General features: G+C 34.5%; 4 protein-coding genes across 8 annotated transcripts in view; 3 read left to right on the forward strand and 1 right to left on the reverse strand.

The window, feature by feature from the left end:
- Positions 1-1,722: 1,722 nt before the first annotated feature.
- Positions 1,723-13,851, reverse strand: LOC109579205 (alpha-protein kinase 1). 3 transcript variants are annotated; one of them, XM_029550727.2, is made up of 11 exons: positions 13,333-13,851; positions 12,317-13,006; positions 10,704-11,675; positions 6,911-8,711; positions 4,194-4,387; positions 3,855-4,127; positions 3,504-3,641; positions 3,188-3,437; positions 2,828-3,111; positions 2,575-2,757; positions 1,723-2,502 (listed from the first exon to the last, which is right to left on the reverse strand). In XM_029550727.2, the coding sequence occupies exons 2-11, from the start codon at positions 12,962-12,964 to the stop codon at positions 2,422-2,424; spliced, it is 4,824 nt and encodes a 1,607-aa protein (XP_029406587.2). In that variant the 5' UTR covers positions 12,965-13,006; positions 13,333-13,851; the 3' UTR covers positions 1,723-2,421. The 3 variants fall into 3 exon arrangements, with proteins under 3 accessions (XP_029406587.2, XP_019846263.3, XP_049314884.1); XM_019990704.3 differs by lacking the exon at positions 10,704-11,675 and having other exon boundaries at positions 1,724-2,502; positions 13,333-13,849; XM_049458927.1 differs by lacking the exons at positions 1,723-2,502; positions 2,575-2,757; positions 2,828-3,111; ... (2 more) ...; positions 3,855-4,127; positions 4,194-4,387 and adding an exon at positions 4,394-4,651.
- A 284-nt stretch (positions 13,852-14,135) lies between these two features.
- LOC105227336 (deoxycytidylate deaminase) lies at positions 14,136-17,709 on the forward strand. Of its 2 annotated transcripts, none has more exons than XM_011206610.4 (2): positions 14,136-14,296; positions 16,527-17,709. In XM_011206610.4, exon 2 carries the CDS (start codon positions 16,548-16,550, stop codon positions 17,301-17,303), a length of 756 nt encoding a protein of 251 aa, XP_011204912.2. In that variant the 5' UTR covers positions 14,136-14,296; positions 16,527-16,547; the 3' UTR covers positions 17,304-17,709. The 2 variants fall into 2 exon arrangements, with proteins under 2 accessions (XP_011204912.2, XP_049314886.1); XM_049458929.1 differs by having other exon boundaries at positions 14,183-14,309.
- Positions 14,469-15,762, forward strand: LOC105227338 (clathrin light chain). The gene is made up of 2 exons (XM_011206612.3): positions 14,469-14,633; positions 14,765-15,762. The coding sequence occupies exon 2, from the start codon at positions 14,786-14,788 to the stop codon at positions 15,428-15,430; it is 645 nt and encodes a 214-aa protein (XP_011204914.1). The 5' UTR covers positions 14,469-14,633; positions 14,765-14,785; the 3' UTR covers positions 15,431-15,762.
- Positions 17,710-18,694: 985 nt separating the features above from the next.
- LOC105227342 (serine/threonine-protein phosphatase rdgC) overlaps positions 18,695-23,792 on the forward strand; it is a 102,486-nt gene continuing 97,388 nt past the window's right edge. For both annotated transcript variants that reach the window (XM_019990718.3, XM_029550702.2), the window contains exon 1: positions 18,695-19,129. The gene's annotated coding sequence lies outside the window, so the exon portion shown is untranslated. The remainder of the gene's footprint in view (positions 19,130-23,792) is intronic.

A 23,792-nucleotide genomic window follows, 5' to 3' on the forward strand; every position in this document is an offset into this window, starting at 1 on the left:
AGCCTGTGTGTAACTTAATGCTAACTGCATTTTGATTAAATGGTGTATATAGTATATATAGTGTTTGTTGTTGTTAGCAGATTGCTCGCATTTGTGTATTGTCAAGCGTTTGAGCAGGAGAAAGTTAAATAATTGTTTGACGGCGAATCTTATTCGTTGTTAATCATTTTATTTACTGCTTACATATTAGTTGTTGTAATTTTATTTACCGTATATGTTCAATAATGATTTATTTACAGGTGTTTCACTAGTGTATTTACGTATGTGTGTGTGTGTGTGTGTCTAGAGTACTTAAAAATAATATTTCGCGTTATTTGATAAATTCTTACGCCTTGAAAGATATTTTAGCAACGAAATTAGTTTGCGAAAAAGTTGTTTTTAAAAAACAAAGTTAGATTTTTATTAACATTTATGCATATTTTTTGGTTTCTTGGTGCCTTTCACATTTGCCAATTGTTAAAATATTTAGTTATTGGCTTTATTGCTTATAAGAAGTTTTAAAATATGTCACAACATTTGACGCGTTTTTAGTTTTTGCGTTTTTGGTGTCTTTCGTAGTTTATGTTTTTGTTGCAATACATAGAAAATTAAAATTTAATATTAGAAGTTAATGGAAAGCAAAAACTTAAGTATTTACGTTTAAAATAAAATCGTTTAATTATGAAAGTACGAATTTAAATTTTCAAATTTTATTTAATTTGTGGTGGAAAATGAAATTTTTTATCATCTGTTTTGAACGTAAGGCTTGGTATTTTTGTTAAATTACAAGAGAAACACTTTTTGGCATTATTGTAGACCTTAGACTCCATATCGACACAACCTAACATAATCGAATCATGGCTACAACTTTTTCAATTTATTTGGGTCCACAAAAACGGCACCTGAACGAAGTATTTGAAAAAAATGTTCAATATTGAAAAAAAAAATAAAAATTAAAAAAAAATTAAATTGAAAACAAAAAATTCCAAAATTGGAAAATAAATTTTCAAAATAGAAAATTTCAAATATTAAAAAACAATGTCAAACATTTTTTTATATTTTTAAAATTCATTTTAAAATATTTTTGAAACTATTTTTCCCTATTACTTTTCTAAGAGTCTAAGAGTTTTATATTTATTAAAATTCAAAAATAGAAAAAATATTCAACTATTGTAAATATTTTTAAAACCATTGTTTTTATATGATTGAAATATTTTTGAAACAAAAGTTACTTTTTTAAACTTTTCTTACTTTTTTAATCTTTAGTTTCAAAAATATTTCAATCATATTTTTTGAACCAAATAAAGAAAAAAATTTAAAATATTCAAAATGTGAATTTTTTACATAATAATACAAATGAATTTTTTTCCAAATTTAGATTTTTGTTTTTTCGAAATTTAAATTTTAAGCCCACTACAAAAAATCAAAACTTCTTTCAAAAAAAATTTAAAATTAATGATAATCTTGAAAACAGTAAAAAAAAATGAGTTTTTTTCTAAATTTTCTCTTTTAATTTTGAACTTTTATTATTCTTTTAATTATTTTAATCTAAATTTAGAATTAATAAATTTTCACTATTTTTTCATTACATTTTTTAATTTTTGTTTCAAAAATATTTTGATATGTTTTTTAATTAAAAATTTGTTTTTAAAGATAATTAAAATTTTTTTTGAACCAAAATTAAAAAAAAAAATTTTAGATAATAATTTTGACAATATATTTAAAAAAAAATTTAAATTAAAAAATAAATACATTTTTTTTAATATTTGCAGCGGGTTTGTTTTGAAACCAAAACTATAAAAAAATCACGTGTGTGAGCACATACCAAGCCTTGCGCACTAAAACGAAAATATTTATATTTCGCAAAATTAAAATATGAAAAATTGTTATACTAAGCTTATTAAAAAAAAATTTTAAAATATACATAATTCTTGTCAACCAATTTTTTAGGTTAGCTTATGCTTATACACTTAAGAAAAATCCATATTGTATGCTAAACTGTATATGTATATATTTATGTATTTGTATACGTCGTATGTATTATATGTATGTATATATTATATACTTAGTAACTGTTATTTTATACTTTTTTATAGATTTGTATTTTGCATGGCGCTTTTGAACGCCGCTTAGCGCACATTTTACGTTGCTTGCAGGCAAAATCATGCGCTGGCTTAGTCGCGCTATTAACAGTTGGTACAAGAATAATTTTTTCTGCTAATATTTAAGTTAATTATACTTTTTTGTTTTATTTTTGCACTGCTGCTTTTGCGTAGTTAGAATTGTATAAGGAATTTCGTTAGTTTTGCTTGCTGGGCTGTTTATTGCACGGCAACTTATCGGCTGAATTTATTCAGCGTATACATATGAGCACCAATACCAGCGTTGCTGATGCGTTGTTATTAAATTTATTCATATTACAGTAGATTAATTTTATTGATTTTATTGTGAGACTTCACGAAAACGTTTTTGACGTTCTAAACTCTCCACCTCAGCCCAGGAGTTGCGCATATTGCGGAATAACTGTAAAACAAGTAATATGACAGAGTTACAAATAGTTATTATAGCAATTGAAAGGTATGAAGGCATACACACCTCATCCACCCAGTTGTGTTCGGCTAGCAGATCGTTCAAGATTTCCGTTGACGATTTGCCCGGATATTCTTGTTGCTGTTCCCCAACACGTGACGAACAATGTATGTACAAATTATACTTTTCATGTGCAATCTTATGGAATATATCAGCACGGGCAGCACAAATCCGACACAGCAGTATGTCCTGATGGAGTAGAAGTTAGAAAATATGGCATACATGAAATACCATATTAATAAAGTAAGTGAATGCCTACCTTCTCACAAGCCAAGCGCGTATCCACGGGCACTGGTTGCATCGTGTTGGCGTGATAGGGATTACCAAACAGCAGAAAACGCACCGATATGCCTGGCTGATGACAGCCGCCACAGTTTTTCTGTGTCAGATTATTCTGTCCCCACTCGGTGAACACATGACACTTGGGATAAGTTTCAATTGAAACGATAATACTGCGAGTCCAGGGTGTAATGGAGAGTAATTTGCGCTTGCAATTATCCATTATGCTATCGATGATGCGTACGCTGCCCAAAAAGTACTCATCTAGTGGGGAGGGTGAAGAGAAAAAAAATGTGGTAAAAGAAAATTTAAACAAAAAATCTTATAAAAGCGCGCCTACCCTTCTCTCTAGTTATTTCCAAGAAAAAGCTTGGATCCAGCACCTGTGATATCATTGTTTGTATGTAAATTTCGAAATTGTCACGATAACGCAAATAATCTTCCATAATTTTCTCAATAAATTGTTCGGTATCGTCGGCCAGCAGCTCGGAACGCATAAATTCCACAATGGTCTCCTTGTGCGATTGCACCTGGATGCGTACGGGCGCCTTGACATATAGTTTCTTTGAGTCGAGGTTCCATGATGAATACTAGGGGGTTAGCGAAACGAGAAATTTAGTTATATTTTTTATCGATCGATAAATTTTTTAGCTTACCATTGACATGTTGCGATAGAACATTTTGCCATTCTGACAGAATGGCTCATATTTTTGTAGAATACATTGGGTGTCCACCTGCCAGATGATCGGCCAATCGTTGACCAAATCGGAACGTAGTACAATGAAATCACCGGTCTAAGCGGACAAATGGTAGTTTAGAAAGAAAATTAGAAAGTATTAAAATTGGACAGAACCAATATAAAAGTTCTAAATCAATTTATTTCATCTATTAGGATTAGGTAAAGTTCTGAACCTGGAAGTCTAGAAGTCATAATTCGACTCGGAATTCCAATTTTTCGAACAGACTCAACCATAATAACTTTATTATTAGATTAGCTGGGTCACTACCTTAAAATTATCCGCATCGTGCGTGGCGTTGGCATACGATGATGCATTGGCCTTATTCGGTGTGTAACCATCAACATTTTGTTGTTGCGCCAACTGTTGCTGCTGTGGCTGTTGTTGTGGTTGCTGCTGCTGTTGTTGTTGTGGCTGCACTTGAGTAAGCGACGTTTGTTGTTGCTGCTGCTCCGGCTGCTGATTATAGTTAGTTTTACGCGGTGCACTCTTATTTCTACGCGATGATGTCTTCCGGCGATAGCTTCGGCCGCCCTCATCGCTCTGAAAACCAAAGGTTTCGTAGATTTTTGGCATATAAATTTCGTGTTACTGCACACACAAACTTACATCATCGTCTTGTGGCGTCCACACGGGATCCGTGTCGGAGTCCGCGAACTCATCGGGCTCTTGATCTTCATTATCAGCCAAACCGCTGCCGCTAGCGCCACCTGCAGTGCCCGTACTCATGAACATGGCATGCATGCTCGTCTGTTTCGCTTTGCGTAGACCTTGCTCGCGTCGTGGCGGCAATGTGAGTGGATCTAAAAGACGAGGCAAGTCAAGCCGAAATGCAAATGGTAAGGACAGGCACAAAGTTGTTTGATGTGGTGAATGTATACGTGGTTAGATGAATGGGTGTTTTTATGTGTTGTTAAAAGTGTTTCTAATGAATGTGTTCTTATGGAGTTATGGACAAGTGCAAGTGAAATTCCCGTTATGCTATACATGTGTATATATACATTTATATACATAGATCTCTTACAAGGTGAGAGTTGACTAAAGCGCTTATCCGTTGGTTGGGCAACCTATGTATGCAAAAGAGAAATGTGATTAACTAAACTAAAATGTATACCTCAGATACTAGACAGGGTGTCTGAAAAAAAATCTTTATTGTCTAAAACCTTATTCGAAGGAGTTTGCATGCAAATTTAAAATTTTTTTGTAATTTGGAATCTAACGAAGATTTGTTGTTGTAATTTCAATACTTAAGGTATTTTGTTGTAGTATAAGGGATTGTTGTAATCTAAGGAATCAATTTCAAGTTCTATGGCAGATATACAGAATTGCCAGAACTTCTTCATTTCTAAGCTAAACATGAAAACATGGCTGCTAATATTCCGTTCAATACAAAAGTCAGCTTTTATACAGTATTTTTAAGATTGACTAAATCATTTTTTACCCTAAACAGGGTATATGAGTTCCCGCGAACTTTGTAATACCCTATAATATATTTTATTTATCGCTAAATCTTCACGAAATGTTTCGTGGGTTATTGTCCAAGGCAACTGTACAATCTCCAAACAAATTGTTCAGATCGGACCCCTATAGCTCATAGCTGCCATACAAACTATGTAATCGATCAAAAATTAGTCCTTATATGGAAAACTCTTTTATCAGACAAGATATCTCCCCAAAATTTGGCGTGGATTATTGTCCCTACCAACAGTACAATCTCTCAAGAAATTGTTCATATCGGACTTTTATAACATATAGTTGTCATACAAACTGAACGATCAAATTCTTGTTCTTGTATAAGATTTTTTATTTTACCCTTCCCGGTCTAACAGAAGTTAATGTTTTTTCTTGCTTGTGATAACGAAAGCTTCGTCTTTTTCATAATGGGCTTCATGGAGGATTCTAATAATGTAAAATTTAAGTAATACTTTGACAAACATTACCAGTTTGTCAAACATTCCCTACACAATAAAACAAATACAATATAAAACCAAACTCTATTCACTGCTGCCACTTAAATTATAAATGTTTTGACTTCCTAAGTTCAGTCTACAGCTACTATAACTCTTATAAGAAAACTTAGTTGTCTAAAAAAGGTGCTGTAGTAGAGTGAGCGTGATTGCTTAACAATAAAAGTTGAATAGAAGTGAATGTGTGCATGTTTGAGGAGGTGCGAGTAGTAAATTTATATGTAATTTAGTGATGTTTTGTGGTGGCTTTGGCCATGATGGCGACTGAACATTGAATGTGGTCTTATCATTGGGCTGCAATTTGGCCGCTGACGCAAGTGAAATAGGTAAAGTGAAACAGTTAAGAATTTCCGCCCCAAACGCTCGTTCGCGCGCACTCTGCTGACGTTAGAAAATGTGTTGAAAATTCATTCATTTTTAATTTTTGCTCGTTTTGTGGTTTACGCTTCAATTAATTGAACCAATTTTAATTGAAGGCTATAAGTTTTTTCTTTCGTTTTTCTTTTTGGCTAGAGCGTTTAAAGTGAGCAATGTAAATGAAGTATATAACATCCCATTTCGCATGCATAGACATGCTTTATCCATCTGGTTGGGAAATAAAAACACAAAATGTTTTTTTAGTAAGAACTTTTGTTTCTTTGCTGCATTCTTTTGTCAAAAAATACTTAAATCCATTTTATCAACTGGTATCTTTTTTTTCTTTCTATTATATATGTATGTATTGTAACAAATCATTTTTGCTGCCATTAATTTTGATTTTAGTTATTATTATTATTTTTTAAATAATTTCTTATTTTCATGCTTGTTTAATTAACACGATAATTAGAACGCTTTAAAACGTCAACCATTCATATGGTTTTGTTTTGCATTTCTTTCATTCTTGTTGTTTTTCTTTTTTTTATTTTTGGTTGTACACGAATTGTCTTTTGCGCGCGAACGAGCATGGGTACGTTCGCGTTGGTGCAGCAGCGTCTTCTTCCACTCAAGATCGTGATCGAGAGAGAGAGAGAGAGAGAGATAGGAGAGAGATTAGTGCGCGTGTGGGTGGTGGTGTGAGTTTATTTTCTCACCACGATCACGCGCTTGTGATACATTTTCATATTCTTTTTGTCTTCACCATCTCAGCTAACCGACTGCGCATGCGCCACCAGCTAACTAATTAAAACAGTCAGCAAATTTGCAACACAACAACGCACAGTCGCGCTCATCAATGCCAAGGCCACAGAAAATTTATTAAAGGATGATGATGACCGGCCGTTACGCCAGCGGCAGCTGCTGCAGCAGCAGCGGCAGCGGTGGGTGCTATCGTATTACTAGTAGTGGTAGTACTGGAGGAATTTTGTTGGTCAGGCAACATACCTTGACTGCTGCCGCCGCCACCGCCACCACCGCTAAACCCCAATTGTGCACAATATTGTTGTTGCTGTTGCTGTGGCTGTTGTTGTGGATGTTGTTGCTGCTGCTGCTGCTGGTTTTGTTGTTGTTGTTGCGGTTGTTGTGTTTGGGTCGGAATCTGCTGCCCATACGGGCGGAATGATTGCTGCTGCTGCTGTTGTTGCTGCTGTTGATGTTGTAACTGTTGCTGTTGCTGCTGCTCAGCTGGATGCTGTATGACCGACGGTGTGCTTGCTGTGGCGGCAGCCGATGTCTCGGCAGCAGCAGCTGCAGCCGCCGCCGCGGCCATGTGCGCCTGTGGTCGCTTCTTCGGCAATATCTGCGTTTGTGAGAGTATTTTAATACGATGCGCATCGTCAGCCGACAAACCGGGAGTTTGTTCGTCAACAACGCCTGCTTGTTGCTGGTTTGCTTGCTGCTCGTTCGTTTGACCACCTGTCGCGCCTGCGCTTGCCGCCGCCTCCTCGTTATTGCCATTGCCGGTTTTTGTACGTTTTGCCGCATTGCCGCTGGGCGAACGTTGATAGTTCACCTTGCGACCACTCTTAACCACAGCCGGAGGTGGCGAATCGTCACGCTCGCCCTGCAGGAACTTCAAATAGCTATCCATGAACTGTGTCTTTTTTTCGCCAATCGAAGTGCCAACAACCGGCCTACGCTCGCTACCCGGTACAATACTATTGCCTAATGTTGCGCCCGTTGCCGCCGCCGCCGCTGCTGTCAAACCGTTATTAGTGAGTGCAGTGGCCGCTGGCGTGCTGCCAGCACTTTGTGCCTCCGTTTGGGGATGACGTATGCCGAAATTCGTGGCGCTACGTCCATTGCTATTGTTCAAGTTCGTTGAAGAGTTCGCATAGCCCTGCTTGGGCGCTACAGCGTCCGTGAGAAAGTCCAATTCCTCTTCGATATTGGGCACAATCACTTTATTGCTCGGATCATTGGCAGCGGGCGTTGCATCGCTATTGGACTGTTGCTGTTGTTGTGGCGTTTGCTGCTGTTGTGGCGCATGTTGTTGGAGTTGTGCTTGTACCTGCGCCTGCGCCTGCTGCTGCTGCTGCTGCTGTGGCGGTTGCGTAGGTGGTTGCTGGTGCTGTGTCGGCGACTGTTGTAGCGGTTGCTGCTGCTGCTGTTGCTGTGGTTGATTGAGATTATAAAGCGTATGTGGTATGGCGCCAGCTGTTGCTGCATTCTGCTGCATGCATGCAGTGTACTGTGAAGCAATTTGTTGTGGAAATGTGCTCGAATAGTACGAAGATAAATTCGTCAGATGCGCCTGTGACTGCGCTTGCGACGACTGCATATGCGCTGGTTGCGGTATTTGTTGCTGTTGTTGCGCGGCCACCTGTTGTTGCTGTTGCTGCACTTGTTGTTGTTGCTGCTGCTGTTGTTGTTGTTGCTGTTGTGCGGCATGTGGATTGACATAGGTCGGTATGCTAATGGGGGGCGCTTGCGCAACCGGCGACGGCGTATTGTTCTCGATCTTTAAGGGCGTATTCCATTTACTGTTGAAATCATAGTAGGTAGCTTGTTGTTGTTGCTGCTGCTGCTGTTGCGTTTGCTGCTGTTGTTGTTGCTGCTGCTGTTGATGATGCTGTTGTTGCTGCTGTTGTTGTTGTGCTTGCTGTTGTTGTTGATGCTGCACCACATCCTGCTGTGGACTGCGCACCGTCGCATAGTCGTTCGTGACGAGCGTCTTTTTCGGTTGACGCTTGCGCGGCGTTTTGGCAGGTTTTGCAGGCAGTTGCTTTGGCGGCTCCACTTCAACCTGAAATGGTAAGAAGAAGATGGCAAAGTTTTTAGTGATGCAAAAGCAAACGCACGCTAAATATAATTTAATGTTGATAGCATGAAGGGAAAATTTTTAGCATAAAATAGTTTGTTTGTTATGTATATGTGTAAAAAAATAGTTTATATGCAAAATTTATTCATGAAATATGTGAAATGCAGCTCTAAGGTACTAAAGCAATATTTACACTGCAAAAATTTGCGAGTCTCTGCTAAATGAAGTAAGAGGAATGGTGGGCGGGTGGCGAAAAAAATGTGTCTCTTGTGTTGAAAAGAAATATGAAATAAAATAATTTAGAATCAAAAAAGAAAAGAAAGAACACTTAAATGCTGTAAAACACATTATAGCAAACATTTTTTTTTAATTAATGGAAGGCCAGATAATAAAGCAAGAAGTAGGCTGCATAGTTTTTTCCACATTTTCCTATTGCACAAATCAAGTCACTTAAACACTTTTATACACAGTAGAAGCATGCTTTTATTTTTAACACACAGATTTTACTTGAACGACTACACTTGCTCGCCTTCACAGAAAACCTAACGCTGGTGTACTGCAATGTTTCTCCATATTTTCAAAAAACTTAATATATTTGTATCACTCGACATTAAATAGTCAAATAAAAATGCATATTTTGCTGTAATTAATCATGATGACATATTAAAACAGTGCAAATGCTTTAGGGTAACATTAGGTTCAAGTAGAAATGTCAAAAAAGCCATAATCAGTTGTATATAGTATTTCCATTTGTTTTCAATGCCACAAAAACGGCAGTTATATTATAGCAGCATTCTTATACGCATCTTCCTCAAAAGCTTGGAAAAAACGTCACAGGTTCAAATACATACAATTCGTTTTGTTTAGTTTCACTCCCTTTTGTTAAACAGAAATGAAAATCGATTAGATGAGCACAGTTAAAAGGTGGCAACATTAAAGGAATACAAATATTACAGAAAATAAATGAAAATAAACAAAAAGTGTAGGTTAGCTATAAAATAACGGTAATTTAGTATTAGGTATATGTTGTATGTAGATTAACGGGTGTTTACTGTCACCAAATGTGTGGTGAAAATTTAAAAAAAAAAAACCACAGCTGTACGGGTTAAAGTAAACAGTATAGGATAAAAGAAAATGAAATACAATATTTTATGTATTGTAAATATACATTTAAATGAGTGCCTTGTGAACATATGTATATTAGAATTTTAGACTACCGAAAACACCATACTATTTTGGTAATTTTTAAGTCTTTTTATGATTATGCTTCTTGCTTTAAGTAAAGTTTTAGCAACTTTAGTTATATTAATGCCATTTTATTTAAACAATTTGAATTTTTAAACATTTTCGAAAACGTTTAGTTTCTTTTTCAAAATCTTATTTTCGTACAGAGTATGTGATTTTAATAAATCAATATCAAATAATAAACACGCACACATGAAATGAAAAGTGTTGTACCCAAATTATCTATACAACGAATTATTCAATAATGAAATGGTTTCTTTTCTAAAGATAATATTATCCAATTGTTAACAGCCACACAAATAATGTTTTTCTTAAAATACAACTGTTTTCAGTTAAAAAGTTTTCATGTGACATTGACACCCTTTAGCAGATTTTTAATTTTACAACTGAGATGATGACTTTTTAATTTATTCAACTTTTGCGAACTGAACTCATGGAAAAACATTGCATACGCACTTAAGGACAGCGCAATTAAAATTTATATACATATATATTTAATATACATATATAAAATGCAATATGATGAGTGCGTCAGGTGTTAGTAGTTTGTGTGTTAGATGTTAAAAGCAAACGTAAATAAAGAAGAGTAAACTTAAAATAAAAATTTGCGAAAAAAAATTGTAATCACCATGAAATTCAGTTAAAGCACATAAAAGATGCATAGAGTGCGGGGAACAATTTAACAAAAGGCTTTAAGAAAATATACAAAATCGAAAATCATAAAATACAAACCTTGGGTATGATTTGAATCTGTGACGCTTGGGAGGAGGAAGTTTGTTGTTGTTGCTGCTGCTGTTGTTGTTGATTATTCGTATTCGCCGTAGGCGATACCAACATATTCGCCACCATATGCTGGCGACGTTGCTTTTCGACTTGTTGTTGCTGTTGTTGTTGCAATTTTTGATTATTGAACAAATTTTGTTGTGCTAACAACTGCTGTTGTTGCGCTTGAGCTTGTGCTTGTTGCTGTTGTTGGGTATGTTGCAACACAGTCGAATTACCAATAGTAGCACCCGTACTGGGATTATATAGCGTTTGTTTAATTTCAAGTCCAGGTGGCAAGTTGAATATCAAACTTTCGCCCACATCGTTATCAGTGACATAACCCAATTGACGGTTTTCTTGTTTTACTTGTAATTGCAAGACATTTTTCACATCTTCCGTACTAGCACCACCCTCCGTCGAACCATTAGTATCTTCGATTTTAGTCCAACACGCTGAAACGTGTTGCTGTTGTTGTTGCTGTTGCTGCTGCAGCTGTTGTTGCGGTGTACTTTGTATCACAGACGAATAAGCAACTGTGGCCGAAGCCGGTGAGCCTGCACCTGCAATATTACGTCGCAAGGCCGGTGATTCAGCACCACCACCTGTCTTATAGACAATTACATGAGGTGACACGGCATTATCTACAGCAACTGTGAGTGCTGGTGTTGTGCTGCCAGCAGCATATGAACTATTTACATCATTCTGATGTATTTGATCGACTTGTATTAGTTGTTGTTGTTGACCTTTGCGTACAATTTTGTAATTTTTACCATCAATGGTACAATACATTTCAGCATCATTGTCAATTGCAGCATTGATTTCATCTTGCTGTTGTTGTTGCTGTTGTTGCAACTGTTGTTGTTGTTGATGTAGTTGCGTCTGATATAAAAGTATATCATTATAAGCTTTAAGGTCGGATGGCTTCTCCTGTTTGATTTGCTGAAAATGTGCAACACAGGCGTCGCAAGAATTCAATTGATTTTATTTGACTGTAGTTTATATGTGTTTGTGACTGTAGATGATGTTAGATATTATTTGAGTTTTCGGTGAATTTTTATAATTATGATTTAATAAATGTAGGCATACTTGTGCGGAGATCTGATACGCAGTAAAAGGAGTTTTCTATTCTTGTTCAAAGATAGTTGAATAAGCTGATGTGAAAAATATACTTAAATACTCTCAGAACCTTCTAGATTATATTCTAACTTTTCAAATTTTAGAGTTTTACTTTCAATCATATTAAAGAAAACTAAGAAGACCAATGTACTTAGCTTTACATATGTTTGTTTTGTATTTCACATTATGTGTGTAAAAAAATAAAACCAAATCCTTAATAATAAAAGTCCATAATTTATCGACATTACATCAATTATTAGTATAATAAATCATTTGAGAATTTTAATAAAAGAGAGTAGAATAGAATACAGCCCACACTTTACGCCTCTATTCAAAGCTTCAAAGGTCATAAAACTGAGCAGCAAGTTTTAACATATTAAAAACTTTGGCTTTAATCGAAAATTAAACAAATACAAAGGCTTCGTATACAGACTTAAAACCAAACTCCCCAACATACTACTCACCACCTTCTCGGCCACTAAATTCAGCTGTGGTTGTTGCGCTTGCTGTTGTTGATGTTGCTGCTGTTGTTGTGTTTGCTGCTGCTGCTGCTGTTGTTGTTGTTGTTGCATAGCCAAAAATGTATTGGATATCATCGGCGTATTCCAACTGAGCGTAGTTGACGTAATTGCCGATGTTGTGGGCGATGGCGATGCACCGCTCGATGAGGAATTTTCACCATAATAATTAGAAGCAGCATTATTTGCAGCGGCTGCAGCAGCTGATGATACAACAGCGACAGCGGCCTGATTTTGGAAATTCGTCAATTGTTTATCTAACGTTGATGGTATTTGTATTTGACGCACTGGTGTATTTACAGCACTTGAGGCGTAGTGGGCTGGTTTTGGTTGTGCACTTGCTGCAGCCGCATGATGGTAGATTTGTTGAAAGACTGGATTATATCCGCCAATTGGTGAAGGTGATACAAAACTTCCGCTGCCAGCAGCTGCGGCATTAAAGCTAGCTGCTATACCAGAGTGTGCAGCCTGTAGAAATAGAGATTGGGCAGGCGCCAAGTGTGGATGTTGAAAATCTTCTGCAGATCCAGTGCTGGAGGCAGATGGCACAATACGATTATAAGCATAAGACCAGGGACTTGAATTGGGATCCATATTGACGAACAAAACGGTTTGCTAGTAAATGTGTGTTTAAGACTAGAGAACAAAATTGATTAGATACAGAATACTAATAATATGTAACAATAAACATTTAATTGTTGTGGGGCTGCAATTTGAATTCATAAAACAGAAAAAATTTGCATACGACAACAAAAAAATATATACCAACATATACAGCGCCAAAAAATACGGAGGCATTAAAAAAATATGCTACATATTTTTATTTCAAACACAACAAATTGCTAGTCTACTGCATAACCATTGCACCGTTGAATAAAGTGTACATAATAATGCTTTATCAAAAATTTCAATGCCGATTATGTTTCAATGCTTCCCCACAACAATACAAAAACAAAACGCACTTGCTTCGCTTCCGATTGGTGTAACATTCAGTGCGAAAAACTTCTAGTTTGGGGATTTTTTTTTACTTGTCCCGCACTACACCGACACCCGCTCAGTATTCGCAAACCAGTGGAGCACCAGAAATATGTACTTTGTCTTGCGTTATGTATCTAGCTGGATTACGACTGTTGTGGCTGCACGGCAAACGGCTCGACCGGTCGTTCTGTGCGCCGTTGCCCAACGCTGTCGCCTTGCGTGACTCGTCGCGTTCTCCTGCAACTCGTTGCGTTAACTTTATGTAGAATTTCTATTTTTTCACTCTTTTAATTGTTTCACGCATCAAACTTCACTTCACCGCTCTTAAAGAAGTTCTTAGGTAGACTTTGCAATTATATTTTTTACAAAAATATCACGTTTTTGTTGTTAATTTTCACTTTTTCGCGTCATCTAATCTGTCTACTCGTTATACTGACCGAGCGCCATTTTGAGAAAAACATTCCCACTCCGAATTCGACCGAGGCTAGCTAGTCCGAAAGTGTGTATTTTCTGCCAGTCAAAGCATGACGGAGAAATGTCAAAATACACGAATACGAAGAGCATTGCACGGTTGCAATTATTTTATCAGATTTTTATATTTAGAAAAATGAGTTTAGTATGTTTCAAAAATATTTTTTTTTCTTATTTTCATCACTACCACTTTAATTCTGTTGATTGGAAAGTTTACTTGAGTTACAAACAAATTTATATATCAAAGTTTTGTTAATATTTAAACGGTTTCCGAAACTTCAAGTCATTCTGTCTTTCATCATCAGCTGCTATTTACAATTTGACAATACAATGCAACCGTGATTTTGTTTTGCTGATTGTTTTTCCCGCGCGTTAGGAGTGAACAAAGTGATTTTTGCACACAGTTTGTGTTTGAGTTATTATATTAAATTTTATTAGCATATTAGTAAATCTAGACAAATTGAAGTTTATATAAAGGTGAGAGTTTAGTGTAAGTTATATGCATTGAATAAGTTAAGTAGTTACGTGTGTACAATCAGAAATATTTTAGGAGAAATATTTAGTTATGCCTATCGCCTGTGTTGTGTGGCTTTGTTCGATTTGAAATTTTTCGTTGGCAAGTGTTATCTCACTCACTCACTCGACTTATCTGACGTTTTTCATTGACAATTGCTTGCTAAAAGAAGAAGAGTAAACTTTTACGCATTGATTGGGAGAAATTTATTGCTACTTATCTTTTTTACAAATTATTATTTTTTTGTGCTGACTCAACCAAGTGAGGATTAGGTAAAGAAAATCTCAACTAATTTTTGAGGTAAATATCCTTGTTTAAAGCCAATTTTGTGTTTGTCAAAACAACGTTTCGGCTTTAAATCTGCCTACGTGTTATTGATATACAAAATAAAATGCAATACGCCCCATATTCTTATTGTCTTAATTCCGCAGTGATAGCTGCCTTACTTCAAAATGGATTTCGGTGATGATTTTGCTCCCAAAGAAGAGGTTGACCCAGCCGCAGAGTTTTTAGCACGTGAGCAATCAGTTCTCGGTGATCTGGAATCCGAAATCGTACCACCTGCAAGTACTGTTGCAAGCGGACCGCCCAGCACCGATGGCAATGGTCTCCTTGGTGGCGATGATCTTGCACCCAATGTGGCAGGTGGTGGACTCGGCTCTTCCACTGGTAGCTTTGAAATGATCGGTGGCGAATCGAATGAACCCGTCGGTATTTCAGGGCCACCACCCTCACGAATTGAACCAGAAAAAATTAGAAAATGGCGTGAGGAACAAAAACAAAGACTTGAAGAGAAGGATCGTGAAGAAGAACGCAAAAAAGAAGAGTTGCGCCAACAAGCTAAACAAGAATTAGATGATTGGCTGCGCCAAACTGAAGAGTCAATTGCTAAAACAAAAGCGGCATCACGTAATGCCGAAAAGCAAGCAGCAGCGCTCGAAAATGGTGGTCCACTGGAACCGGGTACCGAATGGGAACGCATTGCAAAATTATGCGATTTTAATCCGAAAGTGAACAAATCGGGCAAGGATGTGTCGCGTATGCGATCCATTTACTTGCATTTGAAGCAGAATCCCATCCCACTAAAAACCGCTTAATTATTTAAAGTGAAACTTCAAGAAAAGCCTTAGTGCACTAAAACATTCACATACAAACGAGTTTATTAATAGTATTTCGTTCATAGATTTACAATACATTTGTGCTGATTCTTATATTGTCTGCTTATTTTTTTCTTTTGCTATTGGATTCACAAAAGGAGTTAGTGAATAAGATATTTACCTACTAAGCAAATTTCATTTGGAAAAGTATTGATTATATTAGATTGGTCTATAGATATGCATATTAACTGAAATTTCCAATATGTAAATTCAAAGAAAATGACTATTGAAATTTACAACAAATATAATTGCAAACTTTAAAGGCCCAAAAATATTCTTTCATTTCATATGTGGCAACAATATGTGTAGTTATCATTTGTAATATGAGATTTATTATTTTATATAAACAATCTTATACTCTGAAAATTGCAAAAATTCAAATTCATATTTGCGCAAACACATTTCTGCGTCACACAATCGCAGCCGCCGTATGGAAACTCGCGAAGTTTACAGAACGCTGAACAGGTGACATCAGCAGTCAACGATTGTGCTGATGTATACTCGGCATCTACAGCTGCGTTTTGTTGACAATCGTTTACGTCGAATTCTTCATAACGCGCTGAAAGAAAAAATAAATTACTGCATGCTTTGATAAAAAATCCTCTATTATTTGACTCTTTACTTCTTGCAAACGTGACGTGGCTTTGCAAGATTATTGCTAACAAAGAAATTGCCACACAAATCGAATGCATATTATCCACTATAAGAGTCCGACTGAAATGTTATTTTGACTTAGCACTGCTTTTGATCAATGAAAATGTGTGTATGTAATATGAATGCGATTATAAACCAGGCTTCGTGGGGGTTTACATGATTTGCGTTTATTTTGTTAAATAAGAGTTTATTTGCATATAGCTACGCTTTTTGGCAGTGGTGCATGAAAAATTAACTACAAAATATTACAATTTAAATTTTTATAATTTTAAAATAAAACAAAAAAATTTTAAATATACGATCTGAGTTTACAAATGATTAAATACGCGTGTGTTATCATAATACAATTTAATTTTATTAAAAAAATATATTTATATTCTAGCCACAAACACATACGCATAAAATGACTGAACATGACTGTGATCTGACGACCTCACCAAAGTCCACCTCCTCGAATAGCTCCAGCAACAGCAGCGGCGATAGCTGCTGTCGGTCAACTTCGGATTCTAGCGACGAATTGCTTTCAACCAGTTTTCGTTCACGTTCCCCTTCACCATTAGGCGATCATGTAGACAAAGGTTGCGAGAATCTTTTAACAGATAAAACGTTCCACAACGAAATATGTGCACTTGCTGCGAAACGCAATGGAAATTTGGACAATAGCAGACCGGAATGCGTTTTAGATGATAAGAATCGTATTATAAGTGTAGGCAAAAATGAACTGTTAACAGATCACGAATTCCTCATGGAAATTGCACTATTGGCCACTACACGCAGTGATGATCCTAAAACGAAAGTGGGCGCTTGCATTGTGGATCGGAAAAATCGCATTATTGGCATTGGTTACAATCACTTCCCACCCAACTACACGAGCGAACCGTATCCGTGGGGCAAGGATAAATGGAATCACTTGAATAATAAACTCACCTACGTTATACATGCTGAATCGGATGCTATATTCTCCGCACAATCCGCAGATTTACGCGGCGCCACAATATATTCCACATTGATGCCTTGCAATGAGTGTGCCAAACTTATCATACAGTCGGGTATACGTAACGTTTTCTATTTTAATTCAAAATTATTCGAGAAGTGGATATACAAAGCATCACGACGCATGTTGCATGCTGCCCGTGTCACATTGCAGAAATTAGAGTAGTGCACAACAGCAATTTTGTTCATATTGCTGTATTTTAGAGTTTGAAATTGTTTAATGTTTATATTTTCAAATTAGTTACGAGTATACGCGCCGAAATGAAGGCGTATACATATGTATTTAATTTTTTTATATGTACTTATGTATTAAACATATTTTTATTTAGTTATTTGTTTAGTTCTTATAATAATTTGCTTTCTTATTGCTGCCATGTTCTTGGTAATGCAAGCTTTTTATTTTTTTCTTAATTATTTTTTAAATCCTACATATATAGACTATGTAAAAAGACTTCCAAAGATAAGGATAAATTAAGAAGTCCCCTTACTGGAGAAAATATGTACATACATACGTATATTTTTTAAATAAATTTATTACGACGAATTTGAAATGATATAACCGTTGCCAAAAACTCTGTTTTTTATAATACTTCGTTAATTGTGGGTTTTCTACGCTTTAGAGTTGAAGCGCCTTAAAGTGTGCTAAAATTCCTATTAACGCGGTGTTGGCTTGGTAAAGTTTCTCTCAACTCATGTTAACAAACTTCTGCAACTACATACACTGTAGGAGTAAAATGATGTTATACTCTCTAGTATTTATATGACATGTACACATGCACACGTACCTCGTATGTACATATGTATGTATGTGCATTATAGTGGGTCGATTTTTATTTCTATAAATTCACGTATGCGAGAAGTGTTCTGTGGATCATTCCGAACAAATTTTCCTAACAGACTATAGGTCTAAAACCGGTTTCGAAAAAATTGTGTTGTTATTGTTTTTGTAGTGACCATAGAAAACATTTCCCAAATAATAATGATATATTTTTTAACGTAGCGTTTCCAACTACACTAAATGTTGATAAATTCAAAAATCACATTTTTATTTAAATTTAAATTTAAATTTAAATTTATAATTTTAAATGATAATTTCATTAAATAACAGATTTTCACAACATTAATTAATTCAGCGCATGCCACCCACCCTAATATAAACATATGTACACGCATATGTATATTTACATGTTTATTAACCCTTATCAATATGCGTGATTACCATGTAATAACCAAATATTTTACATTTGCTTGCTATCAACTGCTAAATAACAGTTCAACTGTTAACTTTACAGGCACACGACATGCACGTGCCATTTTCGGGCGCAGAACATGTGAACATTCTGCCGATTGCAATTGGTGTAATAACTGCTGTGCTGTACACAAAGGATTTCTGTTAACTTAACAGCTCCGCAAATTTAACAGTGCATTGTATTTGGTAGCAGCTGAGCACCAACAGTGCCATGCTAGCATACAAACGTAACATTTTAACATCTTCGTCGCATCGTGCAAATCGCTTTTCCTTCGCCGGCCTACACACAAACAAAACCATGCGAGACGACGGTGTTGGCATCAGTTTTCCATGGCTTTCAAAGTGGCGCGGACGTGTTTGTCGCAGCTACAACGCGCCATAAACGTGTACCAACAACATATGTAAACTTAATAACATACATATACATATGTGTCTGTGTGTGCATGTACGAGCGACGGTAGTGTGCTTGAATAACGGTACAATAGCGTGCTAAAAGTGTCGCGCGGACGCGGAAGCCAACGCGAATTCGTTGGTAAATATTAGAGAATAAATAAAAGTGAATGTTTTTGTTGTTATTGTGCAAGCGGCGTGTTTACAAAGTGTCAGTGTCATTTATGAAGTGCAGTTGTTGCCATTTATTGCTGACTAATCATTAAATATAAATAAATAAATAATTGCTTGTGTGCGGGGAAGAGCGCTTAAGAGCTTTAAAAGGCGCATAAATTTCATTTTTCGGTTGATTTGTAAGTGTTAATTGTGTTTATATTCTGTTGAATGTGTTTTATTGGATTTGTAAATTTATTGGGCCTTATGAAGCGCTTAATTATCGAATGAAATAAAGTTTATATGCAGATAAATAAAGAAAGAGATATATTAATGCTAAAAATATGATAAAAATACCAATACATATTAAAATGCTATACTTTTATAATTCATTAAGAGGAGTAAACAGAAAAAATATAATAATTTTATAAATAGTTAATTGAAAATAGTTATAAATTGGAAAAACAAAACAAATAATAATTAAACAATATTAATAGAAAATTGAAAAAAATATGTATTTAAAAATAACAATAAAATTTTCTCTTTAAATAAAATTTTAAATATAAATAAATATAATAATAAATATGTATACAAATATTTTAATTTATTTTTTATTTAAAAATAATAATAAAAGGAAAAAAAATGTAATACTAAAATAAAAAAATATTTAAATAAATTAAAATAAAAATACAATTAAATAAATAAATATATAAAAAAAAAACAATTATCAAAAATTAAAAAAAATATGTAAAAACGAAAAAAATTTAATATAATAAAAGAAAATTAAATTAAATTATTGAAAAAATTAAAACAGAACAATTTTTAAAATAATAATTAGATAAAAAACCCCATGTAATAAAATTAAATGTAAAATTTAATAAAACAAAATAAAAAATAAAATAGAGTTATTTGAAAAAAATAAAACACAAAAATTATAAAAATAATATTTAGAAAAAATCCATGTAATAAATAATTTAAGAAAAAAATTATTGAAAATAATAATTATAAAAAAGGAAAAAATAAGCCAAATAATTTTAAATATAGTCAAATTAAATTATTTATTTAATAGAAAAAAGAAAATAAAATGAACTAATTTGCGTGCAAAACTTAAAAAAATATGCTGGAAAGCCTCCCCAGTCGCAACAAAATTGACGCCGGCAAGGTCGCTCACACACACTTACCTACAGCCACATTTTTCATTTCGCTCACCGTCATCGCCGCCTTCAAACCAACGCACGACAACAATTAAAAGTATAAATATACTTAAAAACACGAGCAAAAAAAGCATTAATGTCAGCAGCACAAACACCGCTATGACAAATGACAAAAACAACAGACACTCGCAGCACAGCGCTTCAAAAACAATACAAAAAAAAAAAATAATAATAAAAAGGGTAAACAAAAACAACACTAATGCGAATGTTTAGCAATTTTGAGTGGAAATTAGGTAAAAATAGCTGCAACAACACAACAACTTGGCCAATGCGGCTGGGAAACAAAATGTGGAGATGCTGAAATTATGAAAAATCTGCTTTGCGAATGATGCCAGTGTGTGTGTTTGCTTGCTTGCTGATGTGCATAGTTTATAGCCGCACCATATGTGTTGTGTAAATGTTTTTTGTTGCAAGAAAAGTAAAAAAAACGTAGAAAGAATTGCACGCCAAATGTTGGAGAAATACATTAGCACACTTTTGCGCGTGTGTATGTGTATATTTTGATGAAATGCCGAGCATCTAATGTAGCAAGAACATTCATAAATATTTCGTCAACTTTGTGTGTGCGTGGGAATTTCGTTGAAGTGCCCAATCTAGCCGACGAAAAAACGTTACACTCAAGCATTTCGGTGTTGAAAATTGTCTGCGGGGCAACAACACACATACATACATATACATGTATATATATGGACAGACAGACAGACATCCGCCGGACAACAGTTGGAAAGGTAATTAAAATATGTATTTGAAAATTTTGTGCTTGCTGTTAAGATTTTGTTTATGGTCCATTTAATATTAAATTTGCATAAGGTGGATTTTCGTTATTAAAAAATGTATTTTATTTATGTGAAAGTATTAAGCGATTATAAATCAATATTTATTTATACAATCCATATTTCAAATAAATTAGGTTACTTTGATAGGAAAAAATGTCGTTAATTAAGATCATAATTGTTTTTGATAGATTAGTTTGCATAGCAGCTATATGCTATAGTAGTCTGAATCGAACAATATGTTCAGAGATTGTAGCCTTGTCTTAGACAATAGTCTATGTCCAATTTCGATATCTCGTCAAATATCTTCTCAAATGACAAAGGTTTCCATATAAGCACTTTATTCCAATCGTTCAGTTTGTATGACAGCTTTATGCTATAGTGACCCGATATCGGCGGCTCCGGCAAATGAGCAGTTTTTGTAGTGAGGAAAGAGCGTGTGAAAAATCTCAGTTTGATATTTCAAATACTGAAGGTCTCATTCGGGTATTTAGAGACAGATGGACCTGACTAAAATACCCTCTTAAGGGTATACATATAAAATATCATAATAGTCGAAGTCGTGATCGAGTTTTCATACTTTCTTATTTACAAGTTTAAATATTCGACGTTTCCGGCCACCGGAAGTTGAAAACCGCAACTCCTGAGAAAATTTATCACATTAAAGGCATCTCTTTGGGCCGTTTTCCATGTCTGGTTAGCAACCATTTTTCAAAAGGTGCTTTTTCGAAAAAGAGGTCTTGGTTAAGTTAACCAGAACTTAACTAGCAGATAGCTATTGACCAGAGAATGAGAAAACGGCGCTTATTTTATACTTTTCATCGAACTCATCGAAATTTAAAATTAGTATTATAATTAAGAATATTATGGCATACTTTTAGGTGATATGTACATATCTAAGCTAACCTTTTCGTCTATTTAACTATTGATTACCACTTCATTCACGTATTATCTGAAACTATAGAACCAGCAACTCGAACTAATTTCCATTCACTGCTTGCGTCCTGTTTTGAACAAATTTCGACAACCAACTTTCTCTGCAATATATAGTATATTTCTTAGTGAAGCCGAGTTCATATCACCTACCATAACTATCACACCATAACCTCAAATAAAAATACACTTTAATCACAGCTTTTTCCAAGCACGCATATATTTTCTCGTTTTGCTATTTTTAACATTGCTTTATGCGGCAATCGGCATTCGTTAGCCACTTTTCCACAAATTCCCTAGCCAAGGATATGTTAAAGCATAAATGCTGAATGTGTGTTAGGCGTACACATTATCTTCATATGTGTGTGTGTCTTCGTTAGTAAGAGGTAGTGGAGTGAAGTCTCCAAGGAAGCACTCGGAAAACCGATAGCAATAAAAACAGGAAAAAGTATGATTTAATACGCCAAACGCCCACATTTTGCCCAACCGCTAGCGGGTCGCGCATTTTCACCAAAATGTTAACGGAGATAAATATACAAAGTGTTGCCACCGCCCATCGGATGAAATAAAGTACTTAAGTTGCTCTACTCAACCATAAACCGAAGTTGTGCATACGCGTAATGGTAAACAAAAGCCGAAAAGGTGGCTAAAAAGAATTGAAAAAAAAAAAAAACAGAAAATCTGCCCAAAAGCAAAGCAGCCGACGAGGAAAAGATAAATGATAGCCTAACGAGCGTGGGTGTGAGCAAAAAAGGTGTAAGCGGCGTGCACTGGTGGAACGCATTGAACATGTAAATTATCGTTGAACATGAAAAAGGGTGCATAATTGAGATTGGCAAGCGAAATAAGTAACGAAAATGTAAATAATACAGAAACTCAGCAGAGCAAACGAAATCGGCAAAAAGCTCATTGTTGGAGTTGGCAGTGCATGCCCAGTGGCTTTTGAGCCACTCTCTTGCTGCACATTTCAGTTATTGGTAACCGGCTTATAAATTACAAAACAAAACAACTGCAAAACTGAGGCCACAAGTAACCAAATACTCTGTAGATTTTGTTAAAAAGGGCAAGTAAAGCAAATGTTAATTAAAGGCTTTTTTGGGGGCTTTACTTTTTCAATTGCTCTTTGCTGTAACTGTTTTGAATGCGAGTGGAACGAGAAATGGAATTTATAATATGTATATAATCTTGTACCTGAACAAAGCTTATCGCCAAGCAATACTTAAATGTAAGACCTCTGCGAAATACTTTAACGAAAATTAATATAGAAAAAACGGCATCGCCAAGCAATATTTAAAGTAAAAGCATACTTAAATTTGGAAAAAATAAAAATATTCCTTCGTATGGAAAAAATCATTTTTTTTGGATGGAAAAAATATAATAAAAAATATTTTCATTTTAGTCATTAATTTTTTATGAAAAAAAAAAACAATATAAAAAATTTAATTTTGTTTAAGGAAAAAATAAAAATAAATAAAAAATAAAAATATTTATTCGTACGGAAAAATATCATCTTTTTATGGAAAAATATAATTAAAAATATTTCTATTTTTAGTTACAAAAGTCATAATTACTCATAAAAAAATAAAAATTTAAATATTTTTCTATGAAAAAAAAATAAAAATATATAATAAATAAAATATTTTTTTATGAAAAAATAAATAAAAATATTTTTTTACTTTTCGAAAAAAATTAAAAATTTGTAATAAATAAAAAATATAATTTTTTTGTGATGTATTGAAAAAAAATATTCATATTTTTAATCAAAAAACATTTTTTATTAAAACAAAAGTATTTTTATTGATGTCAGAGTTTTCGCGTAAGCTTTTTGTGTGATTTTATTCCATACATAACAAAATGTGGTGCTTACACATATTATTTAGTGTATTTTAATATAAATGTAATGAAAAAATAAAAATATATAATAAATAAAATATTTTTTTATG

This window comes from Bactrocera dorsalis, chromosome 5 (assembly GCF_023373825.1).
Source record: "Bactrocera dorsalis isolate Fly_Bdor chromosome 5, ASM2337382v1, whole genome shotgun sequence".
NCBI lineage: Eukaryota > Metazoa > Arthropoda > Insecta > Diptera > Tephritidae > Bactrocera > Bactrocera dorsalis.

What these genes read in the sequence shown, in the direction of transcription:
- LOC109579205 (XM_029550727.2), bottom strand. Translation starts at nt 12,964, where the DNA reads ATGGATCCCAATTCAAGTCCCTGGTCTTATGCTTATAATCGTATTGTG. An exon ending in TGGCGGCGGCAGCAGTCAAG is followed by an intron (nt 4,388 to 6,910) that starts GTATGTTGCCTG and finishes CTCGTCTTTTAG; the next exon opens with ATCCACTCACATTGCCGCCA. An exon ending in GGACGCCACAAGACGATGAT is followed by an intron (nt 4,128 to 4,193) that starts GTAAGTTTGTGT and finishes TTTGGTTTTCAG; the next exon opens with AGCGATGAGGGCGGCCGAAG.
- LOC105227338 (XM_011206612.3), top strand. Translation starts at nt 14,786, where the DNA reads ATGGATTTCGGTGATGATTTTGCTCCCAAAGAAGAGGTTGACCCAGCC.
- LOC105227336 (XM_011206610.4), top strand. Translation starts at nt 16,548, where the DNA reads ATGACTGAACATGACTGTGATCTGACGACCTCACCAAAGTCCACCTCC.